Source organism: Poecilia reticulata, linkage group LG21, assembly GCF_000633615.1.
Source record: "Poecilia reticulata strain Guanapo linkage group LG21, Guppy_female_1.0+MT, whole genome shotgun sequence".
In the NCBI taxonomy this organism is placed as follows: domain Eukaryota; kingdom Metazoa; phylum Chordata; class Actinopteri; order Cyprinodontiformes; family Poeciliidae; genus Poecilia; species Poecilia reticulata.
Genome location: NC_024351.1, coordinates 5348351 through 5366403, shown reverse-complemented (window position 1 = coordinate 5366403; position 18053 = coordinate 5348351). Strand labels below are relative to the sequence as shown.

The following is an 18053-nucleotide window of genomic DNA, read 5'->3' as shown; positions in this document are numbered from 1 at the left end:
CACACACACACACACACACACACGCATACACATGCTCACACACACACACACACACGCACACACACACACGCATACACATGCACACACACACGCGTACAAACGCACGTATGCGCTCACATCTTTGTGGATTTTGTATTGACTTCCGTTCATTTTAGTCATTTTATTTATGTCTAATCCAGACATTTTTTCTACCTCTCGCCATCACTGGCCTATTTCTCACCCTAACTTAACTAAAACTTAACTCACATCACACCTCTGAATCTAGAGTGACGTAGTATCTAAAGTGAAGGGCAGGAAACGGTCATCACTTGACCCCACATGACCTCCCTTTGTTGGTCAAAATGGTGACAGTGGTCCTCTGTTTGAAGTTTGATACAAGCACACACACATTTGCATTTCTTCCCATATCAGAACATTGTAGTGACTTGCATTCATTTAAGTCATTGCATTTAATGCTAACTATAAGTGTTACCTGTTCATTCCTAATCTCACCACTTAATACCAGTAAACCTAAAAATGAGGATCTGCTGCTCTACAACCAGGATTTGGTCCTAATGAAGCCCATTGGTTGTCAAAAGATTATTGAACATAACAAAAAATATTCTAAATAAATAGCCTAAACAAGTACAAAGACATGTCCAACAGTAAATACAGATCAATACACACTATTGATTCTTGCGTTTGTGTTTAGTTTTAACAGAAACCACAGTGACTGATCAATTGAACTTTAGTTTCAAATCCTGTCTGCTTTAATTAGGTCAAATATTAATAATGTTTTCTTCTCTGTACAGACTGAACCAGAGGACGGTCTGGCTTACGCCTCCATCAACTTCAAGAAACCCAAAAAGAAAACAGGCAATGTGAGTATTTCAGTTTAAAGAAGCAGCAGATATTTAACTTGTATTTAAATAATTTAATTTTAGTTCTTTTAGCAAAATCATTTAACATCAACACAGACTCCCTTTCTGGAGGAAAATTATCACAAACTTGTTTAAATTTGATGTGAAATTATATTGTTATGACTTTGATGCATCCTATATTAGTGAAACTGATTTTTTTCCTTCCAGGTCGCTGAAACTGTGATCTACAGCGCTGTGGGAACTTCTTCCTCTTCTGCTGGAGTTTCCTCTGATGCAGACTGTCTTTATTCTACAGTCAACAAGAAATAGAAAAGGCATTAAAAGCTTGACGCAGCTGAAGACTCAGAGAGTTGAGACCCACTGAGTCTTCAGCAGGTCTCAACTCCTGACCCAATAATCTGCTGTATATCCTCCTCTTCTGTTCCTCCAGCAAAGCAATGGTTAAAAACATAGAAGAACAAAGTCAAGTCAAAAACTAATATTTTGACTTGATTTCTGTATTTTTGTTATTTATTTTTATTTTTTGCTTTTGCTACAGATTATAGACAGGTCAGAATATAACTTTAATATCTTTTTACACCAGTCCTGTAAATACTGCTCCTAGAGGCGGAACAAGGTTTAAACTTTCTCTAACCAGGATTTCATGGTCTTTCTCACAGATTTAAACTAAACGATGCGTTGGTTTGCTCTCCAGAGGAGATCCGTCGCTCTGTAAAAGAAGATTTTGAAGGTTGTAACTATCAATGCTTTTCTAGCCTGGAAACTGTGATCAAATCTGACTGCCCATATTGACCAAAGTTAGATTAAGTATGTTACTGCTTGCCATATACCAGTGAAACACAATGGAGGGTCAGAGCAGCTGGAGTCATGACATGAATAAGCCTTTTCATTCAGTTCAGTTCTGAAAAGTGAAGCGTCCAGTTTGTAGCTCATCCTGTATGATGCCATAGAGACGCATTGGGCGTGTTGATCATGTGTCATCTGACTCTTATTTCTGCTTTTAAAGGAAACTTGCAGAGTTAAAATAGGGAACCAACAGATCTCAGATCAGTCAAACATTGTCTCTGTGTTCTGTAACAGCAGTTTATCAGTTTGTAACATCTGAGGTGATAACAAGTCTTCATTGTACTTTCCACATCTGTTGATAAATAATAACAGAGCTGGGAAGTCTTCACAGACAGGTTCCTCAGTTTTATCCTCAATGAAAATGTGTTCCTCCTCTCTAGTCTTGAGAAATCATGAGGCAAACATAGCAAAATGTGTCTCAACCCAGAGGCCATGACAGGTGAAACAGGAAGTAGTGACGGCTCAGCATAACTTCATGACTCAAAGCTTCATCCACTGCTCACTAGTGGCATCTGCTGGTAGAATGAAACAATAGCAGCTTGTCACTCTAATAAACCATATTTTAACTGTATTAGACCAAAGCGGTGTATCAAATATTGCCACAAAGTTTCTGTGACACCCTCGTCCAGACAGTAAGGCCTATTCAACCATATTTCACTGTCATCTCTTTTCAGTTCTTAAAATGYTTTATACTCAAAGTAATTTTGCTGATATCAGTTGTACTTGTGCTTTTTGCCATAGATTGAATTGACAATAAAGAATTTGGTGTTTTATCATCTTGGGACTGAAGTTTATTCTTATGTTGGGACATGAAGGCCGAGTTTTGTTTCAAAGAGGAACTAATTTCTGCTGCATTAACTACACAGCTCTCAGAAACTAACACCTTGTTAAGTATCTACACATCACTAGTGATTAAAGGAGTTATTTCAATAAAATAAACGTAACATAACTCTAATCAAGCAACAAAGCATAASCCAGTGGAGTGGTGTATGTTCTATGTGCTGCAGATCTCAGTCAAACTTAAACATGTCCTGCTTGAGTAATGCAGCCAATATAAACTAACACCTCAGCACCCACAGCCAGACATCTACCATGTTTCATGTGACATCATACCAATGCAGCCACATGGTCAGCCATTTTTTTTCTGTGGTGCATTGAATGTAACCCCATCTGTTCTCTGAAACGGGTCTGGTGGGTTTGTTGCCAGAATGAAGTAGCTTTTATTGAAACTGAAATRCCAAAATGTTTTTAATTAATCCTCTCAGTACCAGAGGTGAGAAAACATAAAAGGAAGTCAGAGTGAGGAAGTGAGCTCTCACAAACCACACAAAGAGTTCAAAATGTTTGAGCCATTTATGATCAGGACTACAAGAGAAGACGGACAGAAGCAGAATGCTTCCATACATATGGATTCAAATGGCTTTACTGCTTCAGTTGACAGGTAGGACCAGATCTAACATAAATACAGAACAAATGGTTTAGTGCATTTACAGCTCAGGGCAATTCTTCAGAAAATACTAAGCTAGTAAGTCATTTTGCATGTCTCATTTATGCACCATGCTGCTAATCTTATTGCAAACATACAATTTGCTCATATTCTGATCAGCTTTGTCAAAACTCAGCTCTGCAGAACAAAGTTAAAGTTAGATGCACACATGAGTTTTACTGAGTCGGCTAGTTGAAAATAAATCTCAATGATTGAGGGAAAACCTAGCAGAGAGCTAAACCACAAGTAAGATGCATTTATGGAAATGTAAAGTTTATTAATATCATGAAACTAAACCCAGACTGTCTGTCCTTCACCTGCTCCATATAACCTGTGAACATAATATCAAGATACTTAAAGTGGCAGCTTTATATTAAATAACTTCCTGAAGGATGAGTTGGAGATTTTAAAGAGACAGAGGCCCAATTTCAAGGAGCTACATTACAACGTTAAGTTTCTTTTAAGTCATATTTGATATATGTAGGATTCTTCATAAGAACTGAAGTTAACATAGTTACTTGACTATGGTATTTCCCTGGATAATATTGCCAATTTAAGTTGTTTCTAAACATTTTCACAACAACTAAAGGTAACATAGCCACTTGATAAAACCATTTTATAGCCCAATATGCTCAGAAAATACATAATCCTGATTGTTCTTCCTTTCCCGCCTGTCGTTCGTTTAACAGGAGCATTCCTGCACCATCCGCTCACTTTCACCATCAGAGAGGGACATGATGTCAGTCTTCCCTGTGGAAATTTGAGAGATAATCAGGAGAAATGTAAATACACCAACTGGTTTTTCCGTAACTCAAGAACCAACAGAACAGTGATGCTGTTTGAACGTGGRCAGAWTWRCAAAGCAGCCAAAACCAAATGGGACAGACTGAGGATTGCAGCCAACTGCTCTCTGCTGATGAGGAGGGTCACAGATGAAGATGCTGGTCGTTATTTCTGCAGACAGTTTGCAGCAGGACGACAACAGAAACCTGATGCTGAGGTGATTCTGTCTGTTCGTGATGGTGAGTATTTACATTATTTAATTTCAGCTCAAACTGCCTTTTTATGAAACAGTCTAAAGCAACTTAATATTGGCTATAAGACACCACAAAGCATAATGGTAAGGAGTTTATTCTCTTGGGGAGAAATGTTTCAAATAAAGTTAAATCACTAGCCTATTTAATTTTTCACCAGGAAAGCTGAAAGCAAAGATTGAAGCTCAATACGGGCTGCACAGTGGCACAGTTGGTAGAGCTGTTGCCTTGCAGCAAGAAGGTTCTGGGTTCGATTCCCGGTCTTTCTGCATGGAGTTTGCATGTTCTCCCTGTGCATGGTGGGTTTTCTCCTGGTACTCCGGTTTCCTCCCACGGTCCAAAAACATGACTGTCAGGTTAATTGGCCTCTCCAAATTGCCCCTAGGTGTGAGTGTGTGCATGGTTGTGTGTCCTGTGTGTCTCTGTGTTGCCCTGCGACAGACTGGTGACCTGTCCAGGTGACCCCGCCTCTCGCCCTGTATGCTAGCTGGAGAGGCACCAGCACCTCCTGACCCCACTGAGGGACAAGGGTGCAAGAAAATGGATRGATGAAGCTCAACACATCTAATCAGTGTTGTATTCAGTACTGAAGGGTGACTGTACTTTATTGACTGGCAGCACATGGGGGATTTTTGATCCACTTTTAAAAGCCACACATTGCTGTCAGGAAGCCAGMCTTTATGTTTCATGTTGCTCTCACTGYGCTGGTTGCWTTTTGTTTTCCAGATACAAAGATAACYGCTTCAACAAGAGAATTAGCCACAGCAACTAATAAAGTCAAGAMAATAAAAGTGGCAACTTCAGTAAAAACAAAAAAATCTAAATCTGTTACATCAAGGAGGAACATTTGGCCAACATCAGTGACRACAAATCCATTGACAAACATGAATCCAACAAAACAGCGAGGTAGTGACGTTCTGTCATCCTTTCATGCTTCTTCTACTACARTCATAAATRCTAGAAACTTTCCTTATTCCTAGTGATTTAAATGTAATTTAAAAAGTGACCATAACAGTTTTWATTAACTAGSTTTTTATATRCATCAGATAAACTTGATTAATCTCTTTTGTTTTTTCKATYGCATAATGAATGTGAGATGCATAAATGCATGTAATAGATATCAGATCTATTAGATACGTATCTGTACTTCCCATTWGATAAAACTGCTACATTTTCTTTATTTCATCAATTTATGGCTATCAGTGCTCAGATTCCTGCTGATTAAAAATATTCTTTGGGCTTAATGGTTTATATAATTTCATGATTAAATTACCATAAGCACAAGTTCTACTAATAGTTTCTTATTTTCATTATGTCTAAATTCACGACTACATATTTCTCATATTGTACTATATAACAAAACAAAAAATATATTCTTACTTTGATGTGGATTTTATTTTTGGATTCTCAGATTCAAGTTCTGCAACTACTTCCAAAGAAATGACAACATCAACAAACCAGACAGAAACATCAACAAACCAGACAGAAACATCTAAACCGAAAACTGAAACACCAACGACCAAACCTGCACCTGGGATCTCCACAAACAATCCAACCACAGGTAGCAACAGACTCATTCTCCATCCATCCATCCATCCATCCATCCATCCATCCATCCATCCATCCATCCATCCATTTTTCCATTTTTCCATTTTCTTACACCCTTGACTCTTAGTGGGGTCGGGATGGTTGCTGTTGCATAACGATCCGGGCGAGAGGCGGGGTCACCTGGACAGGTTCCGAGTCTGTTGCACGGCAACACAGAGACACACAGGACACACAACCATACACACACACACTCACACCTAGGGGTAATTTAGACAGATCAATTAATCTGACAGTCATGTTTTTGGACTGTGGGAGGAAACCGGAGTACCTGGAGAAAACCCACCATGCACAGGGAGAACATGGAGACTCCATGCAGAAAGACCGGGGCCGGGAATCGAACCCAGAACCTTATTGCTGCAAGGGAACAGCTCTACCAACTGCACCACTGTGCAGCCCCCAGACTCATTCTGTAAAATATACAGTTTAAATATCAAATAATTTGGTTTATTACATTGAAAGTACAGGGTAATTGGGTCTCTGCTGTTAGACCTTCTGGATTAACGTTTCCTATAATGTTTTGCACTTTAAATAATCCCGACACTCAGTGTAAGATCAAGATTTCCATGTAGTGGATGTTATTTTCATTCATTTCTGTCAACAGCCACCATGAGGTCCCTTCTGTCCTTCTTCRTTGTCCAAACTGGAGACGACGTTACTTTACCCACTGGAAACAGATTCAATCAGGAAAACTGTGAAGGTTCCACCTGGATCTTCGCTGCTCCTGAAACCAGGGAGTCAGTGGTGCTGGTGGACAGTGGACAGTTAATGGACACTGCAGAAMCTAAGCTGGACAGACTGTTAATGGCTGCCGACTGTTCCCTGGTTATTAAGAACGTCTCTGTTCATGATGTCGGTTCTTACACCAGCAGAACTTTCTTCCTAGATCAACTCCAAGGACCAGACTTCCAAATGTATGTTTTTATCATAAACTGTGAGTATTACTTATTATTCTTACCTTGATTCAAGCTTTTCTGCAATTACTTATTCAATGTGATGAGTCCACCATGATGCCACTGTAGCTCATTTGCTGGATGCTCTTTCATTACGTCTCTCCCTGCACCAGTAAGTGAACAGAAGGAAGATGACAGAGTCACTCTGTTCTGCTCCATGTTGGAATTTGCACWATGTATTCACTCAGTAAGGTGGATGTTTGAGGGGGAAGAGGAAGTGACATCACAGATGGAGATATCAACAGGTTCCTGCTCCTCCAATGTGACCTTTACTACAACCGACCCTGAGCAGAAGTCAGAACTTTACAGGTCACTGAAGTGTGAAGTGATGAATCCGTACACAGACGAAGTTCGGCTGTTTGTGTTCAGGCCTCAGTCCTCTGGGGAAAAATCAGGTGAGACATGTTTAAAATAATATAAGTTAAAAGCTGCATTTCTAAGTTTAACATCAGTCCTTGCAGACGGCATGGTGGGAGCTTTGTGGGAAGTTTGAAACACAGGAAAGTCAAAGCCAGTGACAGATTCTGGATGGATACAGATGTTTGAAATTAATCTTTCACAGCCTGACGTTTAGATGTAGGTCCAGCTTTTCTCTAAGTTAGTTCCAACAGAATCATATATTTTYATYTTGTGCATAGCGCTTACTTTAAGGATCCACATTGTCATTTTAGCTTTGTAGTGTTTAAAGTCTAACCTGTTCAGAGTGAAAATGTCTGCTTCTAAGATTATTATGTTATTGTTTTCAGACTTTGCATATTTGATGAGATGGATCATTGTATCTATTGGTTTGGCAGCTCTCATAATTTCTGTCGTTCGAGTCAAAATCTGGACAGAAACTAAAGGTCAGACAATTCCCCAAAGTTTATTGAGCTTTTTGGTTGAGGCTGAACTAAAGTTGAGTTTTTTACTCTTTTCAGGAAATGAAACAAAGATTCCTGGGATTGTGGAGGTAAATCTGGAACAAAAGCAACTAAAGTTGTTTAAATGATATTTAACTATTAGCGGTTTTCCAAAGWAGAGCCTCAGTTTTCCAAACTTTGAGTGTTTTGTTGTTTTTTCAGAGCGACGGTGATGAAGATGAAGAAATGGTGATCTATGAGGAAATTGGAGATTTTTGCTCTTCTGTGCTGCTGAACCAATGAACATATAGAAAATACAGAAAGTTATTCAAAACTGAACATTTAATTTCAAAGTGCGAATTATTGGCAATTATATGTTTATTGTGTCACACAGTTTCAGCTTCTGCTAAGGATTTTAAACAACTTAGAAAGATTTTATACTGAGTTATAAAAAGATAGTTTTCTTGTTATTTACCTAAAGAATCTATTTCTGGATCGGATTTCAGGTTGTGACCATGTGAGCATTTTTTATTATAGTGCAATGTGGGAAACTTTTAGTTATTTTTTATTAACTCCTGATATTAATTTGCTTCTTAAGATATTTCTAACCTGCAGATGCTGCAAGATAAATTAAACTCTTGGTCCTGTACTTAAGTTTTTGCCCATTTGATTTTTCAGTTGCCTCAGATTCTGGTTTTGATTTTTAAAGTTTTATATGAACATCATCAGAGGTTTTGTTAGTAAGGCCTCCTTGATAAACTGGCTGGGCTGAAAACTAAAGGAGTCTGTTTATATCTTAAAATCTGTTGTTGTTTTTAATATTGTTTGTCTTAAGTGTTTGTGCCCAGATGCATCATAACTGTCTAAAAGTAATAATGTTGATGCAAAAATCCTCCCAGCTGCTCAGCATCCAAAGTGAATCACTGGCCTGACATGCAAAGAAAATTCAGATTGGATAGGGAGTCATTTTTAAATCTACGCCATGTAGTTGCCACTAGATGGCGTAAATATCCTGTTAAGATTAAATTCTGTTATTATTACATTCAGCCTAAAGGTGCGGCTCTGGCCAATCAAAAGAAGCGAAGCGTTAACCAGGAGCTTGAAGGTTCCCTCATTTTAACTGGTCAGGTTCTAAACTGGAAATAAGTTTTAGCAAATAAATAACTCCAATACGCTCAATTTTGAAGAAAAAATCCCCCAAACAAAGAGGGAGACATGGCAACGGATCCTGGAGAAGAGCAGGGATTAAATGCTGTGGGACTGTCAGATCCAAACACATGCGCTGAATAACCAACCTCACATCATAATGGTGGATAAAACGGAAACAAGGTTAAAAAGGTGATAGATGGAACAATGCAACATCAAAAACGAACACAAAAAGCTCAATAAATACCAAGGAGGAAACGCAGCAGCTGTGTAGAATCGAGACCTTGGTTCAGCTCATCATCTGTGCATTTTCAGCTGAAATCCTCAAACTAGAGGAGATTCCAGGAAGAGAGGAGTGTAGTCCTAAACCAGCTAACAAACAGCTCAGCTCACATACTGAGCAAAACCCTGAAGCTCCCAGGCCTCTGATAGAAGGCGATGCTTCAAATGGACCCGCCTGAGTGGAAACGTTTTTCTCTTTATCAGATCTGCTGCTACATTCAGTTCAGTCCAGCTGACATATGAAACTAACATATCTGTAACCTCAAACACGACCACATTTCTGTTACTTATTCTTCAGCATGTAAAAGTGTGCGTTTGGCACATTAAAACTAGAAAACAGTAATGATACCGATGTCCTCAGTTATTAAAATAAAAAATTGAATTGAAAAAGGGTCTGAAAGATGTATTCATTCAAGTTCCTGATGTGAGACAAAAGTTGACTCAAGAGGAAGTAACACCTTGCAAACAGGCTGCAGCGTTTTCAGCTTTAAGAGGAAACCACTGATGGTCTGAGTCATTTGTTCACACGACGAGACAGAGGAACAATGATCGAATGTAGAGATTAAAATGTATTTACAGCTGATACTGATGCTCACAGCTACAGGTAAGTAAACCTTTAACAATAACATTAAAGCTGTGTTAATATTTATGCCACATATATTTTCATTAATCAACGTTTTGTATGTTCAGTTTTATCCATTTTCTGTCTTGTTCTCTGAACAGCAGCTGCAGGGAAACAACCATCTCAGTTCTTGGTCAGAGTCGGTGATGAAGTGACTTTGCCTTGTAAAAACGTGACTGATGGTCAGAATAAATGTGACAGAACTACTTGGATCTTCCGTTCAGTGTCAACAGTGACGCTGTTTGAAGCTGGAAAGATTAATTTAACTATATCAGACAGACTGAATGTCCCTGTTAACTGTTCTCTGGTCATAAAGAAGGTCAGCATGGAGGATGTTGGTCGTTACACCTGCAGACAGTCGACATCAGGACAAGAACCAAACTTCTCTGTTCATCTGTCTGTAGTTCACTGTGAGTATTTACATGTTTTCTGTTCAAACTATTCTGTTAGAACACACAATCCATAGTTATTAAGATTATGTAACTTTTTATGTCTCAACTTCTCCATTTTCACCAGTGACTGAAGAGAAGATCAATGATTCAGTCGTCCTAACCTGCTCTGTGGTGGATTTTAACGTCCCCAGACACACAGTGGAGTGGCTGCATGAGGGGGAAGGAGAAACATCCTCAGATTCAAAATCATTATCACCACCCGTCTGTCGTTCTACTGTGATCCTGACGACTTCCCTTCATCAAAACTCAACATTTTTTAGCTCTATAAAATGTAACGTCACAAATATCTCAACTAAAGAAGTTCAGCTKTTCACCTTCAGCCACCAGTCAACAGATCAGAAAACAGATCATAACACAGATCATGACACAGGTGAGAACACATTTAAAAGTCCTCAATAAATCTCACAAAACGGATCCAGTTTATGCATTTTTGAAATTTGTTGCTTGTTCTCCTCGTCTTTTCCCTCAAAAAAAAAAAATGAAACCAAAAATAAAATATCTAAAATAGCAATCAACTAATGACAAAATCAAAAATCAATGACAAGTGAAAGATTGTCATTCTGTGATGTTTTAATATAAATATTGATAGAAATTTAGTCTTCTATAATCTAAATCTCTGTATTTTCAGGTTTTCTGCATGTATTGTACGTACTGAGATGTATTGTTGTGTCTGTGGGTTTGGCGGCTCTCCTTACATCAGTTATTACAGTCAACATGAAGACCAAAAACAAAACGGTGAGAAAATTCACAGATCAAACTTTTACACATGAAACGTCCTGGGAAACCAGGATTTTTACAGCTAAAATGAAAAACACATTAATTCTGCCTCATCAGCAAACAAAATGCAGATGAACGTAAACATCTGCATGGTATTAAAATGTACAAATTAAAACCAGGAAGAACAAAACTGGTTCAAACATATTACATCTAAAATAGCCAAACAGGAAGTTATGGCAGCTATCAGAACACCACACTATTGATTTATTCTTGCTGTAGTGAGAATTGGGAGAAATTTAGAGGAATATTAAACATATTTTGTTTTCAGCAGAGGCACATGGAAGATAATGAAGATAAAGTCATGGAGGAAAACAGAGAGAATCATTCAGCTGCTGCCGTCAAACTCTGATCAACAGGAATCAGTTCAACTGAAGGAAACCAACTGTTGTTAGATTTTAAATAGAGGAAAACAGTTTCATTAAATAACTGCAGGCCTGTGAAGTGGGATAAGAATATGTTTATGAATAAATGAATCAGTTGTTTTTGTTGTGAAGTGACCCAGCCAGTAGAGGGCGCTGTTGGACATACAGCTCTCATCACTCTTCTCAGATTGAACGTCACAACCTCTGTGTAAGCTATATTTCAAGACAAATTCACCTGTTTCATATGTTAAATTACATTTATTTTTATATTCATGATGTGTGTAACAGTCAGGGATTCATAATTTTTTATAAAATTTTGCCAAAATGCCAGTCTTTATTCTGACACACAGAGAAGTAAACAACCTGCTGCTTTGTTCGCTTTGGAAGTCGTTCCCTTTCTGTGATAAACCAAACAATATGTAATTATAAAAGAGAAACAGTTGATATAAGTGTGTTGTTGCTCTGCAAAATTCTGAATAAAACTTGACCAATAATAATAAACAATATTTAGCTTTGGGTTGTTTTCATGTGTCAGTCATGTGGTGAAGAACTGTGGAGAGTTTAACTGAAGCAGAGAAGATCTTGTTTGGAACCGCAAACAATTCACACTGAAGTCAGATATATCCAACATTTTAAAAGTTATGTGAACGACCATAAAAGAAAATCAAATTTCAGAAAGAGTCAAGTTTGAGTATCAAGAACTGTCGTGTGAACGTCGCCTTTTGCAACCCTTCTTGCAGATGTCATGTAGAAGACGCTTCCTGTCGCCATTTTCTCAGGGTGATGCTCCGTCAAACCAAAAGAGGTGAAGGGTTAACCAGGTACCTGCCAGCAAGCTGCTCCAAGGCCTGACAGCAGGAGGTGTGTCACGTATTAGACTGGATAACCAGTGGTGGACGAAGCTCTAGTACCTGAGGTTTGATACTCATGGTCAGCTACAAGTAAAAGTTTCTCAATAAAAAGTTTACACATGAAGAGGCACTCTGCCCACCACCAGCAGCCCCAAAAGAAAACAGAAAAACAAATAACAGAAAAGACTCATTATCCCCCCAAACAGGAACTCTGGTAACTATAAGTAATGCCATATTTAACCTATAAGCTACAAACATGGAGCTGAGATCTGGCCATGTGTGCGCTGGTTTCTCCATGTTCAAATGTTTAAATGAAAGTAGGAGCTCAGCTCGGCACACATAACGAGGACGACAAAACGGCAGATCCCAGGTGTGAGCAGCGACTGTGATTGGTTCCCCTTCTTATGGCCAATTGCATTTCAGACAGCAGCAGCAGGGGACTACGAAGCTATGCTGAGGGAAAAGAAACAAGTAACAAAAAGCATCAAAGTGCCATCGTTACCGTCCACTACTGTGGTGCTACCAACTGCACTAAGTGCAGAACCTGAGAAACTCTGTGCTTCTTGCAGCCTTTCTTGCAGATGGTAGACTGATGTGGAAGAAACTTCCTGCCATATTCTCAGGGTGATGCTCTGGTAAACCAAAGAGGTGAAGGGTTAACCTGGTACCTGCCAGCAAGCCGCTCCAGGGAAAGAAGAGGTGTGTCTTATAGCTGACTGTAAATGTCTAGTAGTCTAATTTAGAAAACATCTCTGACAAGGAAACACTTTAAAATAAAAAAGTCAGAGATAATGAGAAATATATTTATGTTTTGACTATATCGTGAGAAGAAGCAGCAACCAGATGACGAGCTTCTGTTCTCACATATCTGAGCTCACAGATGAAACTAACACCCATAACCTCAGACACACCCACATTACTGTTACTTGTTTTTCTGTTGTTACTTGATACATAAAAGTTTATATTTGACAGATATGGAAATAAATAAAATGTTAAATAAATGCACAGAGAGATGTTTATAGCTTTTAGAATAAGCTAGAAATGAAAAGTTTCAAAAACAAATTTACAAGGAAGCAAGTCTCTGATGTGAGACAAAAATATTGTGTCATGAGGAAGTGACACCTTGTAAACAGGCTGCAGCGTTTTCAGCTTTAAGAGGAAACCACTGATGGTCTGAGTCATTTGTTCACAAGACGAGACAGAGGAACAATGATCTAATGTAGAGATTAAAATGTATTTACAGCTGGTACTGATGCTCACAGCTACAGGTAAGTAAACCTTTAACAATAACATTACAAAGCTGAATATGTCACGTTCTCTCATTAACTGATGCTTTCTTTGTTCCATCTTCTGTCTTGTTCTCTGAACAGCAGCTGCAGGGAAACAACCATCTCAGTTCTTGGTCAGAGTTGGTGATGAAGTGACTTTGCCTTGTAAAGACGTGACTGATGGTCAGAATAAATGTGACAGAACTACTTGGATCTTCCGTTCAGTGTCAACAGTGACGCTGTTTGAAGCTGGAAATATTAATTTAAATATATCAGACAGACTGAATGTCCCTGTTAACTGTTCTCTGGTCATAAAGAAGGTCAGCATGGAGGACTTTGGTCAATACATCTGCAGACAGTCGACATCAGGACAACAAGAACCAAACTCCTCTGTTCATCTGTCTGTAGTTCACTGTGAGTATTTACATGTTTTCTGCTCAAACTATTCTGTTAGAACACACAAAGTTATTAAGATTATGTAACTTTTTATGTCTCAACTTCTCCATTTTCACCAGTGACTGAACAGAAGATCAATGATTCTGTCGTCTTAAACTGCTCTGTGGTGGATTATAACTTTCATAGACACACAGTGGAGTGGCTGCATGAGGGGGAAGGAGAAACATCATCAGATTCAAAACCATCACCACCCGTCTATCGTTCTACTGTGATCCTGACGACTTCCTTTCATCAAAACTCAACATTTTTTAGCTCTATAAAATGTAACGTCACAAATATCTCAACTAGAGAAGTTCAGCTTTTCACCTTCAGCCACCAGTCAACAGATCAGAAAACAGATCAGAAAATAGATCATAATACAGGTGAGTGCATAATGAACTTATTTTTAAAAGTTAAAATATGTGCTTCTTCTTGAACTTCTAAAGATTACTGTGTTTTCCAATAATGGAACGTTAATTTAGGTTGTTCCTGTAGTAACGTAGTCAAAGACTGATAAAAATCCCCAAAGCAACTTTTTTTAGAATCAAACTCCCACATGAACGTGGATGGAAACTTTCTCTCCATCCTGCTAGTTTCCTCAGTTTAAACACTGATTATCATAAACTCTCTTTCCAGGTTGGACTTGGTGGCATATTGTTGTTCCTGTGGCTTCAGCAGTTATCTTAATAATCATTCTGGTTTTCATCAAGTGGAAGAAAACTAAAGGTCAGAATATTCACAGATTCATCTTTTAATCGTTCTAAGTTTACATGATTGAGCCGTTTTGCTGCATCAATATTATCTTACAATAAGAGAAGACAGAGACTAACATGTCTAAAACTATCATAAACTTAGAACAAAGTGCTTAAAGTGGATCTGAATCTATTAAGGAACAGAACTGATTATTTTTAATTGCACTATGAAGCTGAATTCGCCTCCATCGTTTTTTTCAGGAAGTGAAATCAAGAAGGAAGAAAACGTGGTGAGTTTGCATCAACGCTTCAGGTTTTGCACTACAAATCATCGTCTCTGTAAAAGATCGTAATGATAGTAAACTTGTTACAGTTTTGGTCCAAGTTAGTAGTTGTAGGATTGACCAGTTCCAGCTGTGATGTGGACAAGTTTCATGTTTCTCCAGCAAATCAACATGCTGGTTGTGTTTATTATAAACCTTGTTTAACGTGTTTATTGTTGACAACAAATTGCTGAACATTTTATAACAAGAATAATGGTCACAATATTAGCATTAATATGTATGTTTATTGACAATAAATGAATCAAAAACTTATACTCACATTCTGGTTTTCTACATTTTCAGCAGGAACCGATCTTACAGCCTGAAGTCACAGTTTTGGAGCCAGAAACCAGTGAAGCTGTGGTAAAAACCAGTTCAAACTGGTGTTTATTCTCTTTAAACTGAGTGAAAGTGACTCTTGAATCTTATTTATAGATTAGCTTAAACTCAATAAACTGTTAGTCAGTCTGCTGTTTTCTGCTTACAGGTTGAACCTGAGGGGGGGGTGTACTACGCCTCAGTCTGCTACGCCAAGAAGGCCAAGGGGAAAGCACAGGTGAGGGATTTATTTTAGTATTATAATTTACATTATGGCATAAAAAGGTTTGGAACAACCCTTTAATGACAGATTGTTCCTTAAACCAGCCGCCATATAGGTGTGTGTCATTGTTGGGTATTTGCATTGGGACAGTGTACATATAACAGGTGAAGCAATAAAATGTGAACTTGTTGCTTGTTTCTTAATGTTTGCCTTGAAAATCCAGTTAATTTCATGAGGTGTGAACACGCAATAAAACTCTGGTCCGCCTAAAAACTAAAGTCTCAGTTCGATTAAAGTCAACTCTCGAATGCATATGAGGGTGCAGCCAGACTGGAGGTCCCTGCAAAAGCAGGAAGTTGACTGCAGCACAGGGCATTCTGGGTAAATACATAAAAACAAATGTGAGTCTACTGCTAGCGAAAGAAATGACTTGTGATCTTTTACCAAAGACAAAAGAGAAATCGTTCAACCACTAAAATCTGACGCCACTCCATTTCTGTTTACATTACATGAAGCAGGAAGTTGAGCTCACTGCCTTCTTCAGAGATATTTGTGTTTCCCTCAGTGGTTCTTAGTGCAGCGCCACCACAGGCGAGGAGGGGAACAGGTTTTTCAACTAGTTTGGATCGTTTGACAAAGTGCAGTGTGAAAACGAACCACACCAACTGAAAATGTAACAAATGTTATAATTGTGGTCCCCAATCATCTTAATGACTCTACCTGCTGATCATGTGTTTGTTTTTTTAACTTTTTAAAGCAGTACAGAGACTAAATGGATCATTTTGTTAGTAAAATCATAGCAATATTTAGTGATCAGGAATACTGTATAACTGCAGTATTTGTTTTAAGTCTGTTCTAAACGCTGAAATCAAAACAGTAACTGGTTTGGGTTCATACTGTGAAGTCAAAGGTATTTTAATAATGTTGCCCGTAATGTTGTGTTTTCTTGTCCATTTTTTAGGTTCATTCCTCCGTGGAAAACTCTCCTCCTGAAGATCCCGCTGCTCAAGAAGCCGTCTACGCCGTAGTCAAAAAAACAGAAACAGCTGATGTCACTGAGTGAAAATGTTTTTAAAAAAATATTGGTTTTGGTTTTCAAAAAAGTTTGCTAATGTTTTCTAAAAAACCTAAACTAGAGCTATTATCACCATTTTACTAGCCTGGCCATTGTCTTGCAGCGCAATTCTACTTGATTCTCATCTCCCTTCACTGTGCAGTCTGGGATTTCTCCCATAGAAGTGGATTCCTCTGGTACAACTTTAATCAGGCCAATCAGTGCACAGAAGGACCGTTAGGACCGTTGATGTCGATTTTCTGTGCTGTTTTATAATTAAGTGTTAGCAGTGGCAGGATCTTAACGAAGCCGTTCAGTCTGTGTTTTCCATGCTTCCAAATACTGAAGTGACAATAACACCCATCAATAATCGCCATCTGTTTTTTCCAAATTATCCAGTTTGCTTTTCCACAAAAGCAAACATTTTTGCATAATTTTAAACATTTTATCCAATAAAAGTTTTATTCTGAGTTATGTGGAGGATCAGAGAGAGTTTAACCACAGAATTATTATTTATCCTAGTAACTCTACAGATACTAAGAGCTGTTGGTAGGGCCTACGATGGACAAGGTGCAGGGTGACCCCACCTCTCACCTGAAATGTCTCGCTGGAGATGGGCAGCAGCACCACTCCTGACCCCACAGGGACAAGAGTATAAGAAGATGGATGGATGGATGGATGGATGGATGGATGGATGGATGGATGGATGGATGGATGGATGGATGGATGGATGGATGGATGGATGGATGGATGGATNGGATGGATGGATGGATGGATGGATGGATGGATGGATGGATGGATGGATGGATGGATGGATGGATGGATGGATGGATGGATGGATGGATGGATGGACGGACGTACAAAAATCTGGATATTTTTCTGTTAAAACCCTGGTGCTTTGAGCATTAAGTTTAAGTTATGGTACTTTGCAGATCATCATTATTTCTTCCTTTTTATAGATTCTCAGCCATCCAGGATATTCCTGTTTGGCTGAAATGGGATTTCCTCCCTTGGACATGCCCAAAAGTCACTAGCTCAACATATTAATGTTGTTAATATGATGATGATGATGGTGTTTTATTTATTTGTTGTTTCTCTTTTTTAGTCTTAAATTAGAAAGATCAAAGTGAAACTAACTCAGGACTTTCAGACCTGGTTCTCAACGTGTGATTGGTTGTTGGACTTAATGAGCCCGCCCCCACAGATTCTGATCAAATGTCTCTCTTGCTCAGAGCTGGAACCCAGGAAGAGCGAGTTGCTGCTCTCAAGTAGAAAGAGTCAATCTAAAGTTTTTGTTTTATATTATAAGCAATATTCTAACATGCTTGTAATCTTTCCCATCCTCAAATAAAAGACATATTTGTTGGATTGAGTTGGTGATCTGTTGATCTAAAGGAACATTTTGTACTTTTTTCTCAGTGAGTGGTTGCATGTGCTAGTTGAGCTATGAAGCATAATAGTTTAAACCACAGCTAAGCCAGACCAGASCTGATAAYGCAGCTTCCACATTCATGTAGCATGAACAGAAGAAACCACTTTTCCAACCACACACCTACATCCGCTCACACAAACKTTAATCAAATCTCTCTTAAATTCATGCACAAGGCCAGTCGACTCAAAATATC

General features: G+C 38.5%; 3 protein-coding genes and 1 long non-coding RNA gene across 7 annotated transcripts in view; all 4 read left to right on the top strand.

Annotated features, from left to right (window-relative positions):
- Positions 1-2482, top strand: part of LOC103457212 (uncharacterized) — a 7555-nt gene extending 5073 nt beyond the window's left edge. For all 4 annotated transcript variants that reach the window (XM_008397178.2, XM_008397179.2, XM_008397180.2 and 1 more), the window contains 2 exons: positions 792-860; positions 1068-2482. In XM_008397178.2, coding sequence (XP_008395400.1) covers positions 792-860; positions 1068-1169 — 171 coding nt within the window. In that variant the 3' untranslated portion in view covers positions 1170-2482. The remainder of the gene's footprint in view (positions 1-791; positions 861-1067) is intronic.
- Positions 2483-3122: 640 nt separating this feature from the next.
- LOC103457213 (uncharacterized) lies at positions 3123-8230 on the top strand. The gene is made up of 8 exons (XM_008397181.2): positions 3123-3147; positions 3882-4214; positions 5638-5787; positions 6436-6765; positions 6898-7179; positions 7531-7626; positions 7702-7733; positions 7846-8230. Exons 1-8 carry the CDS (start codon positions 3123-3125, stop codon positions 7924-7926), a joined length of 1329 nt encoding a protein of 442 aa, XP_008395403.2. The 3' UTR covers positions 7927-8230.
- Positions 8231-10351: 2121 nt separating this feature from the next.
- On the top strand, positions 10352-11541 carry LOC103457214 (uncharacterized). The gene is made up of 3 exons (XR_532406.2): positions 10352-10495; positions 10754-10860; positions 11171-11541. It is a non-coding gene; the product is annotated as an uncharacterized LOC103457214 (long non-coding RNA).
- A 1768-nt stretch (positions 11542-13309) lies between these two features.
- LOC103457215 (uncharacterized) lies at positions 13310-17102 on the top strand. The gene is made up of 8 exons (XM_017302178.1): positions 13310-13383; positions 13486-13797; positions 13899-14201; positions 14455-14544; positions 14772-14800; positions 15137-15196; positions 15321-15389; positions 16336-17102. Exons 1-8 carry the CDS (start codon positions 13347-13349, stop codon positions 16435-16437), a joined length of 1002 nt encoding a protein of 333 aa, XP_017157667.1. The 5' UTR covers positions 13310-13346; the 3' UTR covers positions 16438-17102.
- The last annotated feature ends 951 nt before the right edge of the window (positions 17103-18053 follow it).